This window comes from Oryx dammah, unplaced genomic scaffold, assembly GCF_014754425.2.
Source record: "Oryx dammah isolate SB20612 unplaced genomic scaffold, SCBI_Odam_1.1 HiC_scaffold_11, whole genome shotgun sequence".
Taxonomy (NCBI): domain Eukaryota; kingdom Metazoa; phylum Chordata; class Mammalia; order Artiodactyla; family Bovidae; genus Oryx; species Oryx dammah.
In genome coordinates this window covers 6,686,644-6,699,430 of record NW_024070195.1, presented here as the reverse complement: position 1 = coordinate 6,699,430, position 12,787 = coordinate 6,686,644, and the positions used below count along the sequence as shown (strand labels likewise).

The window sequence follows — 12,787 nt, the reverse complement described above, 5'->3', positions numbered from 1 at the left end:
TCAGGTTTTTGTGCGGTACATTCTGTGGGTTTGGACAGCATGTATAATGACATTAACAACCAAAGTTGTAGAGTATCATACAAAACAGTTTCGCTTCCCCAGAAATCCCTTGCTCCACCCATTCCTTCCTCCCTGCAAACCTCTGGCAACCACTGATCTTTTTATCTCGTTTTCCTTTTTCCACAATGTCACGCAGTTGGAATTACGTACCATATAGCCTTTTCAGATTGGCTTCTCTTGCTCCATAATATCCATTTAAAGTCCCTTGCTGTTTTCTTGGCTTGGTATCTCATTTCTATTTATTACTGAATAGTATTCTATTGTCTATATGCCCATTGTATCATAGTTTATCCATTCACCAGCTGAAGGACATTTGGTTGTTTCCAAAGTTTGGGCAATTATGAATAAAGCTGCTATAAACATTCATGTACACGTTTTGTGTGGATGTCAGTTTTCACTTCACTTGATTCACTGCTGGATCATATGGTAGGAGCATGCTTGATTCTGTAAGAATAAAACTCTTCCAGTGGCTCTACCCTTTTGCATTCCCACCAGCAGTGAATGAGAATTTCTGTTGCTTCACGTCCAGAAGCACAAGCTGGAATCAAGATTGCCAGGAGAAATATCAATAACCTCAGATATGCAGATGACACCACCCTTATGGCAGAAAGTGAAGAGGAACTAAAAAGCCTCTTGATGAAAGTGAAAGAGGAGAGTGAAAAAGTTGGCTTAAAGCTCAACGTTCAGAAAATGAAGATCATGGCATCTGGTCCCATCACTTCATGGGAAACAGATGAGGAAACAGTGGAAACAGTGTCAGACTTTATTTTTGGGGGGCTTCAAAATCACTGCAGATAGTGACTGCAGCCATGAAATTAAAAGATGCTTACTCCTTGGAAGGAAAGTTATGACCAACTTAGATAGTATATTCAAAAGCAGAGACATTACTTTGCCGACTAAGGTCCGTCTAGTCAAGGCTATGGTTTTTCCTGTGGTCATGTATGGATGTGAGAGTTGGACTGTGAAGAAGGCTGAGCGCCGAAGAATTGATGCTTTTGAACTGTGGTGTTGGAGAAGACTCTTGAGAGTCCCTTGGACTGCAAGGAGATTCAACCAGTCCATTCTGAAGGAGATCAGTCCTGGGTGTTCTTTGGAAGGAATGATGCTGAGGCTGAAACTCCAATACTTTGGCCACATCATGCAAAGAGTTGATTCACTGGAAAAAACCCTGATGCTGGGAGTGACTGGGGGCAGAAGCAGACGACCAAGGATGAGATGGCTGGATGGCATCACCGACTCAATGGACAGGAGTTTGAGTGAACTCTGGTAGTTGGTGACGGACAGGGAGGCCTGGTGTGCTGTGATTCATGGGGTCACAGAGTCCTACACGACTGGGCGACTGAACTGAACTGAACTGCTCCATATAAACTTCTAGTATCAGTTTGCCAGTCAAGTCGGGAAGAACTGACACCTTGACACTCTTGAGCCTTCCTATTCATGTACAGTAACTGTCACTCTAGTTACATCTTCTTCGACTTCTTTCATCAGATTGTCATTTTCCTCACAGATCTTATACGTATTTGTTGGATTTATACCCATTTACTTTGGTCCTACTATAATTTTTAATTTCAAATTTGAATTGTACATCGTTCATTTACAAGGAAGCAAATGACTTTATACTAAAATTGTATCCTAATACCTGTTTTAATCACTTATAACATTAATTAAATCCAGGACATTTTCCACCCCCCCAGGAAAATTTCTTTGAAATTTTCTACATAGACAATCATGTCATCTGCAAACAAAAATAGTTTTATTCTTCCTTCTCAATCTATAGCATACTATTACTTTCCTTTCTGTGTCTTATTGAACTAGCCAGGACTTCCAGTACAATGCTGAACAGAAGTGGTGAGTGTGAACATATTTGCCCTCATCCTGATCTTAACAGGAAAACATTCAGTTTTGCCTTATTAAACAAGATGTTAACTGTAGGGTTTTTAAAATAGATTTTCTTGATTAAGTTGAAGATGTTCCTATATTTTCGAGAGTTTTATTATGAAGGGTGTTATATTCTGTCAAATGCTTTTTTTGCATCTACTGAGAATGATCACTGATCATAAGATTTTTGTTCTTTAGTCTGTTGATACGACAGATTACATTAATTGATTTTCAAATGCTTGAGAGAGTTTTGTATACCTAGAATAAATCCCACTTGATCATGTTATGTAATTCTCTGTGTATATTGCTGGATGTGATTTGCTAATATTTTGTTGAGTATTTCTATACCTACATTCATATATATATAGAGAGAGAAATAGAGACCAAAACTTTTCACGAGGTTTGAAAATTTTTTAAATTAAATGTGAAAACAACATAAATATGTGAAGCAAATATTAATCATAAATACCAGAAAAAACTGACACACACAGAGTGGGAGATTTTTCTTAGAAAACAGATCCAGAGGCCTTAAAAATAAGACATGATTAACACAGCAAACAAAGTGTATCCAGCGTACATACTATATAGACTTTTGACCAATAAGGCAAAATACTAGCATTCAACATGCACGAAAAGTGTACCTTGTATTAGGCTACAAAGAAAATCTCAAATACAGAAACATGTACTTCTTTATACAGTAGAGCAATAGTAGAATAAAAAAGTATTACTTAAACATTATCCCTTAAAAATTCAAAAATATTGTTCTAAACACTTCAAAGTCAAAAGGGAAAATCAAATCTGAAATACCCTTAGAAATGGACAATGACAGACCTCTGTACTAAAACTTGTAAAAGTCAGTCAAAACAGATTGCAAAGAAAAAACTATACACTTGTTCCACTTATGAGAGAAAGAGAACCACTGAAGACATGGTGAACTTGAGCATTCAACTTAAGAAACAAGCAAGAGGAATAATAACTTTCAAAAGTAAAAAGGAATTAAGGTAAAAGGATAACATCATGTCCCAGGAGCAACAAGCGCTATCCAGCACCAGGTCTTGGCTTCCAATATACTGTCCAATAAAAGAAACCAGGCCTCCTTGGAGAAATGGCCGATTCTGGCTTTAGGGTGTGAACATACAAGATGAGCGTGGAGCATCTTACAGTGCCAGGAAAGAGTGAAGTCCTATAAAAACAAAAAGCAAGCAAGGCAAAAAAAAAGCCTACACTGACTGGCTGTATCAATAGGCCATGGGACAACTAAAAGAGCTCCCCATGTTCAAAACTGCAATAATCTGAACAAGAAAATCAATGGAGAAGTATTGGACTACAACCCAAACCAGAAAACAATCATACCTAAGCCCACACTGAACGAGTGGATGGCTGGATGGACATACAGACAGGGACGAGGAGACATCTTCCATGCAGCCAAATTCCATGTAATTTTTACGTAGACACTCTGACCTCAAGCAGGCAGAGCACAACTCTCCATTTCTTAAGCATGAAGCATGCAGAGTGACTTCCTTTGAGTACCACATGGGAAAGTGGGAGAAAAGGGAGTAACTTCACCATGGAGAAGCCTGAGGAACACCACCTCAGCCAGGTGATCAGGGTCAGCATCAACAATAATGTGTATATGTTCATAGATGTAACCTCCATCTGATGTGATGAAATCGACACTTTACCTCTGTGATCTTCCTCCTAAAAAAACCCCAGATCCCAGTGTAATCACGAGAAAGACAGGAGACAAATCTCAACGGAAGCGCATTCTATACAACACCTGATGAGTACTCCTCAAAACTCGGTCACCAAAAGCAAGGAAAGTCGAAGGGATGGTCACAGCCACGAGGACCCTACATGGCAACTAAATGTAATGTGCTATGCTAGATAAGATCATGGAACAGAAAATGGGTATTCGTTCAAAAATAAGAAAAACTGAATAATGTACTAGTGATAATGTAGCAGTATTGGTTCATTAGTTGTTAACCAATGTATCATATGCTAATGTAAGATTTACTAATAGTAACAAAACTATAAAGTATCCTGCAATACTCTTAATAGAAATGCAAAGAACTATGTGAATAAAACTCTAAAATGTTTTAAGACACTAAAAAAAAATTTGAATTATATGAAGGGACATACAATGTCCTGGATTGGAGAGTAAATATTTTATATACAAACAGCTCATACATCTCAATATATTAAAAAAAAAAAAAAATTAAAACTGGAGATCTAAACAGACATTTTCCCAAAGACATACAGATGGCCAATAGGCACACAGAAAGATGTTCATCATTGCTAATTATTATAGAAATGCACATTGAAACTACGAGGTGTCACTTCACGCCACTCAGTGGCCACTATCAAAAAGTCTATAAAGAACAAATGCTGGAGAGGGTGTGGAGAAAAGGGAACGTGCTGCAGTGTTGGCGGGAATGTAAATTGGTGCAGCCACCACAGAGGACAGCGTGGAGGTTCCTTTAAAAACAGAGCTACCATATGATCCAAGGATCCTACTCCTGGAAAGGTATGCAGAGAAAACTGTAATTCAAAGACACACGCAACCCCAGTGTTCATAGCAGCACCATTTACAACAGCCAAGACACAGACGCAACCCAAATGTCCAAAAACAGACAAACGGATAAAGCCAGGGTACATACACACAATGGAATATTACTCAGCCATAAAAAGAATGAAATAATGCCACTGCAGCAACATGGATGGACCCAGACTTCTGTACTACATGAAGTTAGACAAATATAGTATCACTTCTAAGTGGAATCTAAAATATGATATAAACGAACTTACCTATGAAACTGAGACTCAGAGACGCGCAACAGACTTGTGGTTTCCAAAGCGGAGGGCAGGTGGGAAGGATGGTGTGGGAGTCTGGGCTTAGTAGACGCAGGCTATTATATACAGAATGGATACACAAGATCCTACTGTACAGCACAGGGAACTATAGTCAATATTCGGTATAAAGCATAATGGAAAAAAATATGAAAAAAAATATGTATATATATATATATGTGCATATATAATGGAATCACTCTGCTATACAACAGAAATTAATACATTGTAAATGAACTATACCTCAATAAAATAAATTAAAAAAAAAAAAAGCTATGGCAGACATGTCAAACACAAAAATGAGAAAAGTAAGGTTTCTTTCAACAAGCCAGTCCATAAAATTGATTCATAGGTGCCTGAATAACACAGAAGAAATCCAATCAATATCAGTGAAGCATTGAGGTAAGTAGCAAATGTATCCCCTCCCTTTTTTTGTAAAAGGGGAAAAACAAAGTAAAGGGGTACCAGAATGAGTTAACTCAATGTTGAAAGAAAGTGAAAATGTGTAATTAGCTAACATGTCCTATGTAGAGACCAAAATAAGTAATTCCAGTTATAAACAGTTCTCTCAGGTTTTACATTTATAAATTAACTGCTGCTGCTGCTGCTGCTGCTAAGTCGCTTCAGTCATGTCCGACTCTGTGCGACCCCATAGACAGCAGCCCACCAGGCTCCCCCGTCCCTGGGATTCTCCAGGCAAGAACACTGGAGTGGGTTGCCATTTCCTTCTCCAATGCATGAAAGTGAGAAGTGAAAGTGAAGTCGCTCAGTTGTGTCCGACTCCTAGCAACCCCATGGACTGCAGCCCACCAGGCCCCTCCTTCCATGGGATTTTCCAGGCAAGAGTACTGGAGTGGGTTGCCATTGCCTTCTCTAATAAATTAACTAGTTAACCACAATTTCATTTTTTCTTTTTGATTATGCAGTCCCACTAATCTTAGAAATTCAAGCCTAAATGCAATGTATAATCAAATAACTTTCCTTCCTTGGTTTTTAAATTATTCAAAATGGCTAATTCCTAAATAAAATATCAATAAAAACACTTTCATGTTCTTTTATCTTCTTTGTTATTCACATCTCATTCTAGAGAGCTCTGGCAATGAAGACACTGCAGAAAGTATCATTTACAGTAAACTTTATTTTAATTGATTTTATTGAACATAATTTCAAAGTAGGTCTGTGCTCTAAGATAAGCAAAAGAATAGCTATCCTAAATCTCATTAAGAGATCCTTTTCACACTGTTCCTTGAGCAGCACATGGGGCTTGGAGGGCCCCAATGGTGACAGCCTAACATTCTATCCCTGGAGATGTTACCTAGAGATACACAAAGAACAGATAACACTGAAATACAAGAATCAAACTGTATGATGGTACCACAGGAAGAAGCTCTTATGTTACACCTTACCCATCTCTTTAGGGCTGTAATGATAACGACTGATTTTTTCTCTCTGCAAAATTCAGTGGTGTTTTTTGGTCTGTTTTTAAGAAAAATGTCAGAATACATGAAAATGCTGTACTTGTTTATCTTAATACGTGAAAAAGAGAAGTTTTAAAAATTCTTCATGAGTCCAAGCTGGGCCATGACTATTACTGATGGGGTTTACTCAAGGCACTGATTCCAAGTTTGACGACCATCAGCAAACTGTTCAACGGAAACACATAAAAAAAAAAAAAAAAAATCAGGTCAAGAACAGCACAGGCAGTTGACTATTTTTAAGGGACTAGGACTCAGCAGGTTCCCCACAAGTACGTGCCGAGGTGGTGCCAAGGCAGAGCCAGCGGAGATGGACTCCGACCCCTGGAGCTGCCAAAGGGAGAACATGCCAAGGGTAGTTCTGCGCTCAGGCTTTGAAATCACACACGGGAGTCAAAGATCCTAATTGAGCTGCCAGCACTTCAAATACGAGAAACCATGCTGCAGAGCCCACGGGCTCCCCCGCCACAGAGGTCAGCAACACAGACCTCTAGCCTGCCAGCTGACATGGCTCTTGACCTTGGTCTATACCGTGTGTAAGACTTTACTCCTGAAAGCATCCTGACTACGATCAAAGTCAGTGAGTAAGCTTCTTCCAAAGCAGAGTTTAAAAATTCTATCTTCGGGTTATCTTTATTAAAGACTGCATTTTAAGATCAACCTGGTTTGGATTTTACAATCAAAGTTAATTACAAAACAGGATTCAATCAGAATTTCCTTTTAGCGAAATTTTCAATAATAAAGGACACCAATACAGCTGAGATATGTATGGACCCCAAGCTGCAAATCACAGCAGCGGGTGCAGTCACGGCTTCGCAGTGAAGCCACCTCCCCTGCAGTGAGGAGCCAAGCAGGGCCAGAGCTCAGATGTGAGAGCAAAACCATTTCAGAAGTGAATGAGTATCCTCATCTCATTATGACATGAAATCAACTGTTTTTACAGTCTTTCCTATTTGTGGATAAATTCAATCATTTCAGGTGATGCTCAGCATCAGGTACACTGAAACAGGGACCCTTGTGAATGTCTACAGCATTTGGGACACTGAACTAAAGCTAGCAATAGAGCAGAGTACCTGGCACCTGCAATCAGGCCTGCAGGCATGAATTTTCTAGAGTTGTAGAATCTCATCCCCATGATGCCAGCCAAGGTTCCAGATGTGACTGGTGGAAAGATAAAGAAGAGTCAAAGATCACTACACTTATAGGTGAGAGGACAGAAAAGTGGCCAACTTCCCAGCCATCTTTCAAAGGCTCAGACCCGATCTCATAATCCTCCTCCCCCGAGCTGGGGACCTCCACGCCATCCACATTTAATGGGACCAAGTATTAACATCAACACTGGAAGCAAAGGCTCTCAGCATCTGAGCCCAGCCTGCCTCAGCCTCACCTCCTAGCACTCTTCAGCCCTAATTCTCGTTCTCTCCTGCACTGCTGTGGGGGTTTTTGTCCCCTACTCGTTACCGATGCTTTTTGCCCTGTATGCTCTCAGGCTCTTCCCACTCCATGTTTTATTAATTCCTACCACCTGGCCCGCAGCAGGTGCCGGGGACACAACCGTCATCACAGAGATTTCTGCCTTAACCGTGCTTCAAGCTTGATGCGGCTGACTCGAAAGAACCACACAAACAAACATTTGAAAGTACAGTCTGTGCTGTCATTTGAGTCATGGAGTCGTGTCCAACTCTTTTGTGACCCCGTGGACTGTAGCCCACCAGGCTCCCCTGTCCACGGGATTTCCCAGGCAAGAACACTGGAGCGGGTTGCCTCCAGGGGATCTTCCCGACCCAGGGAACGAGCCTGCGTCTCCTGCACTGGCAGGTGGATTCTTTGCCGCTGAGCCACCAGGGAAGCCCGTAACCGGCGTCACAGGTGCAACGAATGCAGTACAGATCATGTAATATCAGGGGGCCCAGCCCATTCAGGGAGAAGGGCTGCTCAGAGTATGGAGACTGAGCCGTAATGTGAAGCGAGGTGGCTGATGAGCTAAGGGCAGGAACGCGGGTCCAGGCAGGGGGCCCGGTGGGGGGGGGGCTGGGGGAGGTGCTGTGGCACAGAAACCCACCAGAGCCAGGGAGAGGGCCACCCCTGCAGAGCCCCGCGGGCCCAGGCAGGGACTGGGGTCTTCATCCCGGTGACAAGAAGGCATTAAAAGACCCGAGCAGAAGGATACACAAGCAGAGCTGCTGTCGGAAAATACAATTCCAGCCACAGCACAGGGAACCAACTGCAGGCTGCAGGGCACCCATGAAGAAACTCCCTCGGGAATGCAGGCAACGGGAGGGCTGACAAGATGCGGATGACGGTGCTGGAGGCAGAGCAGGGGCAACTTGGGATGTGGGCTAGGGGCGGGGCTGACAGGACCTGCTGATGGAATGGACATAAAGACGGACGGGAAGAGAGCAAGGGAGACCCAAGTGGATGGAGCCCGAGAGAAGACCTGAAGCCAGGTCGGAGCTGATGCCTGGACACGCCTGGAAACTTCCACCCAGGAAAGCAGATACACACGAGCAAGCCTTGGCGGAGAGAGAAATCTGTGGGTGGTCTGTGTATTGGTGGTCATCTGAGGCCTGGGCTTCAATGATCTTGCCAAGTGAGAGAGTTTGAAGATAAAAAGAGCCAGGTTTTAAGAACCTTAGTGTTTAATGGTCAAAAGAGATGGGTGGACAAAACAGACAGAAAAGACAGATGAAAGAGAATGAGAAAAGACAAAGAAAAAAACAAGAGAATGGAAAATGGCCTGGCATACTGTGCTGAGAACAGCTAAAAGGTCAAAATAAAGGACTGAAAAACGTACACTGAATTTTGAAAGACACAGGCTCCTGGCAGCCTTGGGGAGAGTTATTCTTGGACTGAGAGGAACAGAAGTGGAGGCTGAGAATGTGAGCTGAGGAAGTGAAGATGGGAGGGTGACAGTTTTTTTAAAGAGAAGTTTCTGAAGAGGAAAAAGGGCAGCAACTGAAGAAAGAAGTGGGGTCAGGAAAGGCCCTTTTTCTGTTGTTTTTAAATGGGTGAGAGCTGAGCACGTGGGTGCGTTCCTGGCTGGCACCCACCCGAGGGGCTGGCACCACGGACAGGGGCCGAGCAGAGACCTGCAGCCTGGGAGGAGGGACGTGCCTGGAGACCAGGCATTTGCTGGTGTGGAGGGGCGGCATCGGAAACGGGACTCGGGGATCTGAGGTGCTTGGGGGCAGAGCTGGGCGCCTCCTCGTCCCCCCATGCCGACGCGGATGAAGGACTGGGGCTCCCTCGCGCCCCGCACAGCTGTGAGGACCAGAACTGCGTTTTCCTCGAGCAGGGGGCGGCGGGGTGTGTGTGTGTGTGTGTGTGTGGAGGCAGCAGGGGGCCCGCACGCCCCCACAGGGTGTCTGGCACGTGGGTGGGGCTCAGGAGAAACACAGCCAAGCCACTCAGATAAGACGGAACCTTCTCCCCTGAGCTCTCATGTCTGGGCTGCTCACAGGACACGGGAGCAGCCCGCAGCTACCTGCGGTCCCCAGCGAGAGCTACGGCTCCCTGAAGGCCGGGCCTCCGTCTCTTACGCTTCGCTTCCATCTAAAGGACGAATAAACACGACTTTCAAATGGGAAAAACCTAATACCGACGCGGACCTCACCAGACACACAGTCTTTCAGCGATGCTCCAGCAGACAGTTCTCAGAGGGCAATCACAACAGTTAAGAGACACGTGCTTCCCCTCTACATGTTTAAGGCTGACCTCACGGGGTCAACCTCCATTCGGGAGGGAGGAAAACCTTTCCACATCCTCTAGGTAAAAGATCAGCAGCAACGGGCCCAAACCCTGTCCTTTCAAACCTTCCCCAGGACTTGGCAGAAGCGGGAGAAGCATCTCAGTCTGAAGAACCTGCCACGTCCCACCAACCCAGCGACGCGTCAGGGAAACGGTGAAACAACGTACCTAAGAAAAGCCAAACGTTCTTCGGATCCTGAGACAGCTGATAGGAACCCAGGCCTGCGAGACCACCGAAGAGGAGCCCAGCAGCCAGGGACGGAACACTGCCTGGAGGGAGGGACACACACACCTGCGTTCTCCTGGCAGACACTCATCTCTGCAACAGAATCCCCCAGGCGCACCACCTCCTTCCGCCTCACCCCCAGCCCCGAGGAAACGACAAAGGGAATGTCTCCCACTGCTGTTCAAGACCAAGGTGTCCTCATGCAGAAAAATGTTTGGGGGAGACTGCTTTTTCTACTGGAGAAGTCAGGGCCATAACCACACCACCCCACTCTCCTCTGACAGGCAGGGCAGCTCCAAAGGAGAAGAGGAGGCTCCTGGACAGGCTTGATTAGCCTTGAGAAGACTGGAACTGCCCAGGGTCACAACCTCAGGCTCAGCCCCAAAAGAAGGGGAAACAGGGTCAATGAGTTAAAAAAGGATTTGAAGAGTGGGTTCTGGTGTGTGTGCTGGTGGTAGGGAAGCAGGCAAGGAAGGCTCCTGGAAAACAGCCAGATTCACTGACACACCTGTGCCTGGCTTCATGCAGAGGCCTCAAAATTGTTCACGTGAAGACGAGAGGCTTTCTCCCACTTAAAGAGCAGAGATGGCCCTCCAGGGTCAAGGTTGATGTATGGCAGGTGATGATAATGACCATCTATTACCATCCCTAACCGGCATCTTTAGATAAACAGGCAAAAACAAGTGACCGGACAAGAAGCCTGGTTTAGCTCAGCCAGATAACCTCGAGGCGAGTAAAGGAGCAGCTATGGGGCTGATGATAAGCAGGGTCTCCAAAGAGGAGGCTTAAACCAAACCTGACTCCAACAAGACTGCAGTCTGGGAGCAGTGGGGACTTGTTCTTCACCAGAAACAAGATTTCAAGAGGTTAAATAACTGCAAACCATACCTGCTTTTGCATAGCCAATGATCCCGCCAGAGGCAACCAGTGCTGCATAGCCAAAGCCAAGCCAATGTAAAGGCACTCTGAAAACAGAACAGTAAGACATTGGTGCCAAACATGTTCTAAAAAACACGTAACTGTAGAATGGGATCAAAAAGGTCATCAACCCTATCACTGTACAAATGCTTATAAATCCCAGAGAGGTTAGATGACCTGCCTAGGTCAGCAGCAGAGCTGGGACCTAAACACAAGTCCCTATGGGGGGTGTAGAGTCCATCCTCCCATAACCCCAGCTGCCCTGCAGTCTTGGCTCAGTGCCCTTTGCAGATGAGGAAAGAAACTCTGCATCTGAGAAGCTCCTGGCTATTCCACGCCCACCCACCGGGCACTTACAGCGGGCCGGAGTCCTTCGGCATTGTTCTCTTTCACGTTCTCCAAACCAGGCCTGTACCTGCAGAGGAGAGGCTGGATCAAAGGAGGTCAACAGCACAGCTCCCTAGCAGACAGGAAGAGATGGGTCAAGTTCCAGTTCCAGTCCTGGGGAGCTAAGAAGCAATGGCTCAACTTCTCTAAGACTCAGTTTCCTTCACTGTTTACCTACCCTGTGCAAACTTCCCATGGCCAGGGCCAGCATCAAATGGGATACTACCTAAAAAGTGCTTTGCACACAGTAACTGCTGAACAAACAGCAACCATTCTGGTAATAATCTAAGTTCTAATAACATAGGCCCAAGGGAAACTTCACTGACCAGCTCTGTACAGTTAACAAGATAAATCTTTTCATTATCTAACCAGGTTATAACTAAATTGTAAAATAAACACTTCTGTGCCCTTAATTCAAGTATTTTCATTACTCTTTCTGGGGGGAAGGATTACTGCTTTTCACCCCCGCCTAAAGAATTAGATTATTTCAATACTCAACATTTATAACACTTTCAGACGGTTAATTTTGCATCACTCAGTTACTGTTAGATGGGGGGCGAGAGGAAGGATAAAAAATAGAAAAGCCAAAAAAAAAAAAAAGGAAAAGCCCAAGCCGTAATTACGTAGAGTGGTACACCTCTGGCAAACTAGGGTGTAACTAATTTCTTAAAGAAATGCATTTGGTATACATAGGGTTTAAGCTTGAAAGCAACACACAGCTCTTCTGTTTAAACTATCGTCTATAAGGGTTAGGTGACTTGGAATCTTACCACCGTCATAGCACTGCGTCGAGCACTGCACCCAAATTTTCAAAGAGATGGATAAAATCTCCAGGAAACTAATTAGCTAAATCAGTAAGCACCTGCTCTTGCTCAGGGTTCCCGCAGGATTCACAACCCACTAGTAGAGCAGAGAAAAGCAACCATCGCGCAGCCTAAAAGCCGCCGCCTGGATCCCGGGGAAGAGCAGGCGGCAGCAAAGCCTCTCATGTAATTTCTAAAAGTCAAAACCTGCGTAAAATAATAATAATAATTCCAAAGCACACGAACCTCCTTCCCGAATGTCTGCCCGCACAGGTCGACCAGGGCGTACTCGCCTCCGGGCGGGGAGTCGCGGCCCCGCCGGAAGTGTTGCAGCGCGTTTTCTGCGTCCCGGGGGCGGAGCTAGAGAGGTGGGGCGGGGTTTGAGGCGTGGGGGCGGGCCTAGAGACCTGGAGTCGTCGCGCTCTTTGCGTTCTGGGGGCGTAGCG

At 44.8% G+C, this 12,787-nt stretch overlaps 1 protein-coding gene across 5 annotated transcripts; it reads right to left on the bottom strand.

The window, feature by feature from the left end:
* Window positions 1-5,903: 5,903 nt before the first annotated feature.
* Window positions 5,904-12,698, bottom strand: LOC120869906 (transmembrane protein 14C). Of its 5 annotated transcripts, none has more exons than XR_005722665.1 (6): window positions 12,588-12,679; window positions 11,509-11,611; window positions 11,122-11,198; window positions 10,176-10,326; window positions 7,334-7,421; window positions 5,904-6,428 (listed from the first exon to the last, which is right to left on the bottom strand). XR_005722665.1 is itself a non-coding variant. In XM_040249246.1 (6 exons), exons 2-6 carry the CDS (start codon window positions 11,529-11,531, stop codon window positions 6,374-6,376), a joined length of 345 nt encoding a protein of 114 aa, XP_040105180.1. In that variant the 5' UTR covers window positions 11,532-11,566; window positions 12,588-12,698; the 3' UTR covers window positions 5,904-6,373. The 5 variants fall into 5 exon arrangements, 4 of the variants coding, with proteins under 4 accessions (XP_040105180.1, XP_040105178.1, XP_040105177.1 ...); XM_040249246.1 differs by having other exon boundaries at window positions 10,176-10,277; window positions 11,509-11,566; window positions 12,588-12,698; XM_040249244.1 differs by having other exon boundaries at window positions 10,176-10,277; window positions 12,588-12,694.
* Window positions 12,699-12,787: the final 89 nt, after the last annotated feature.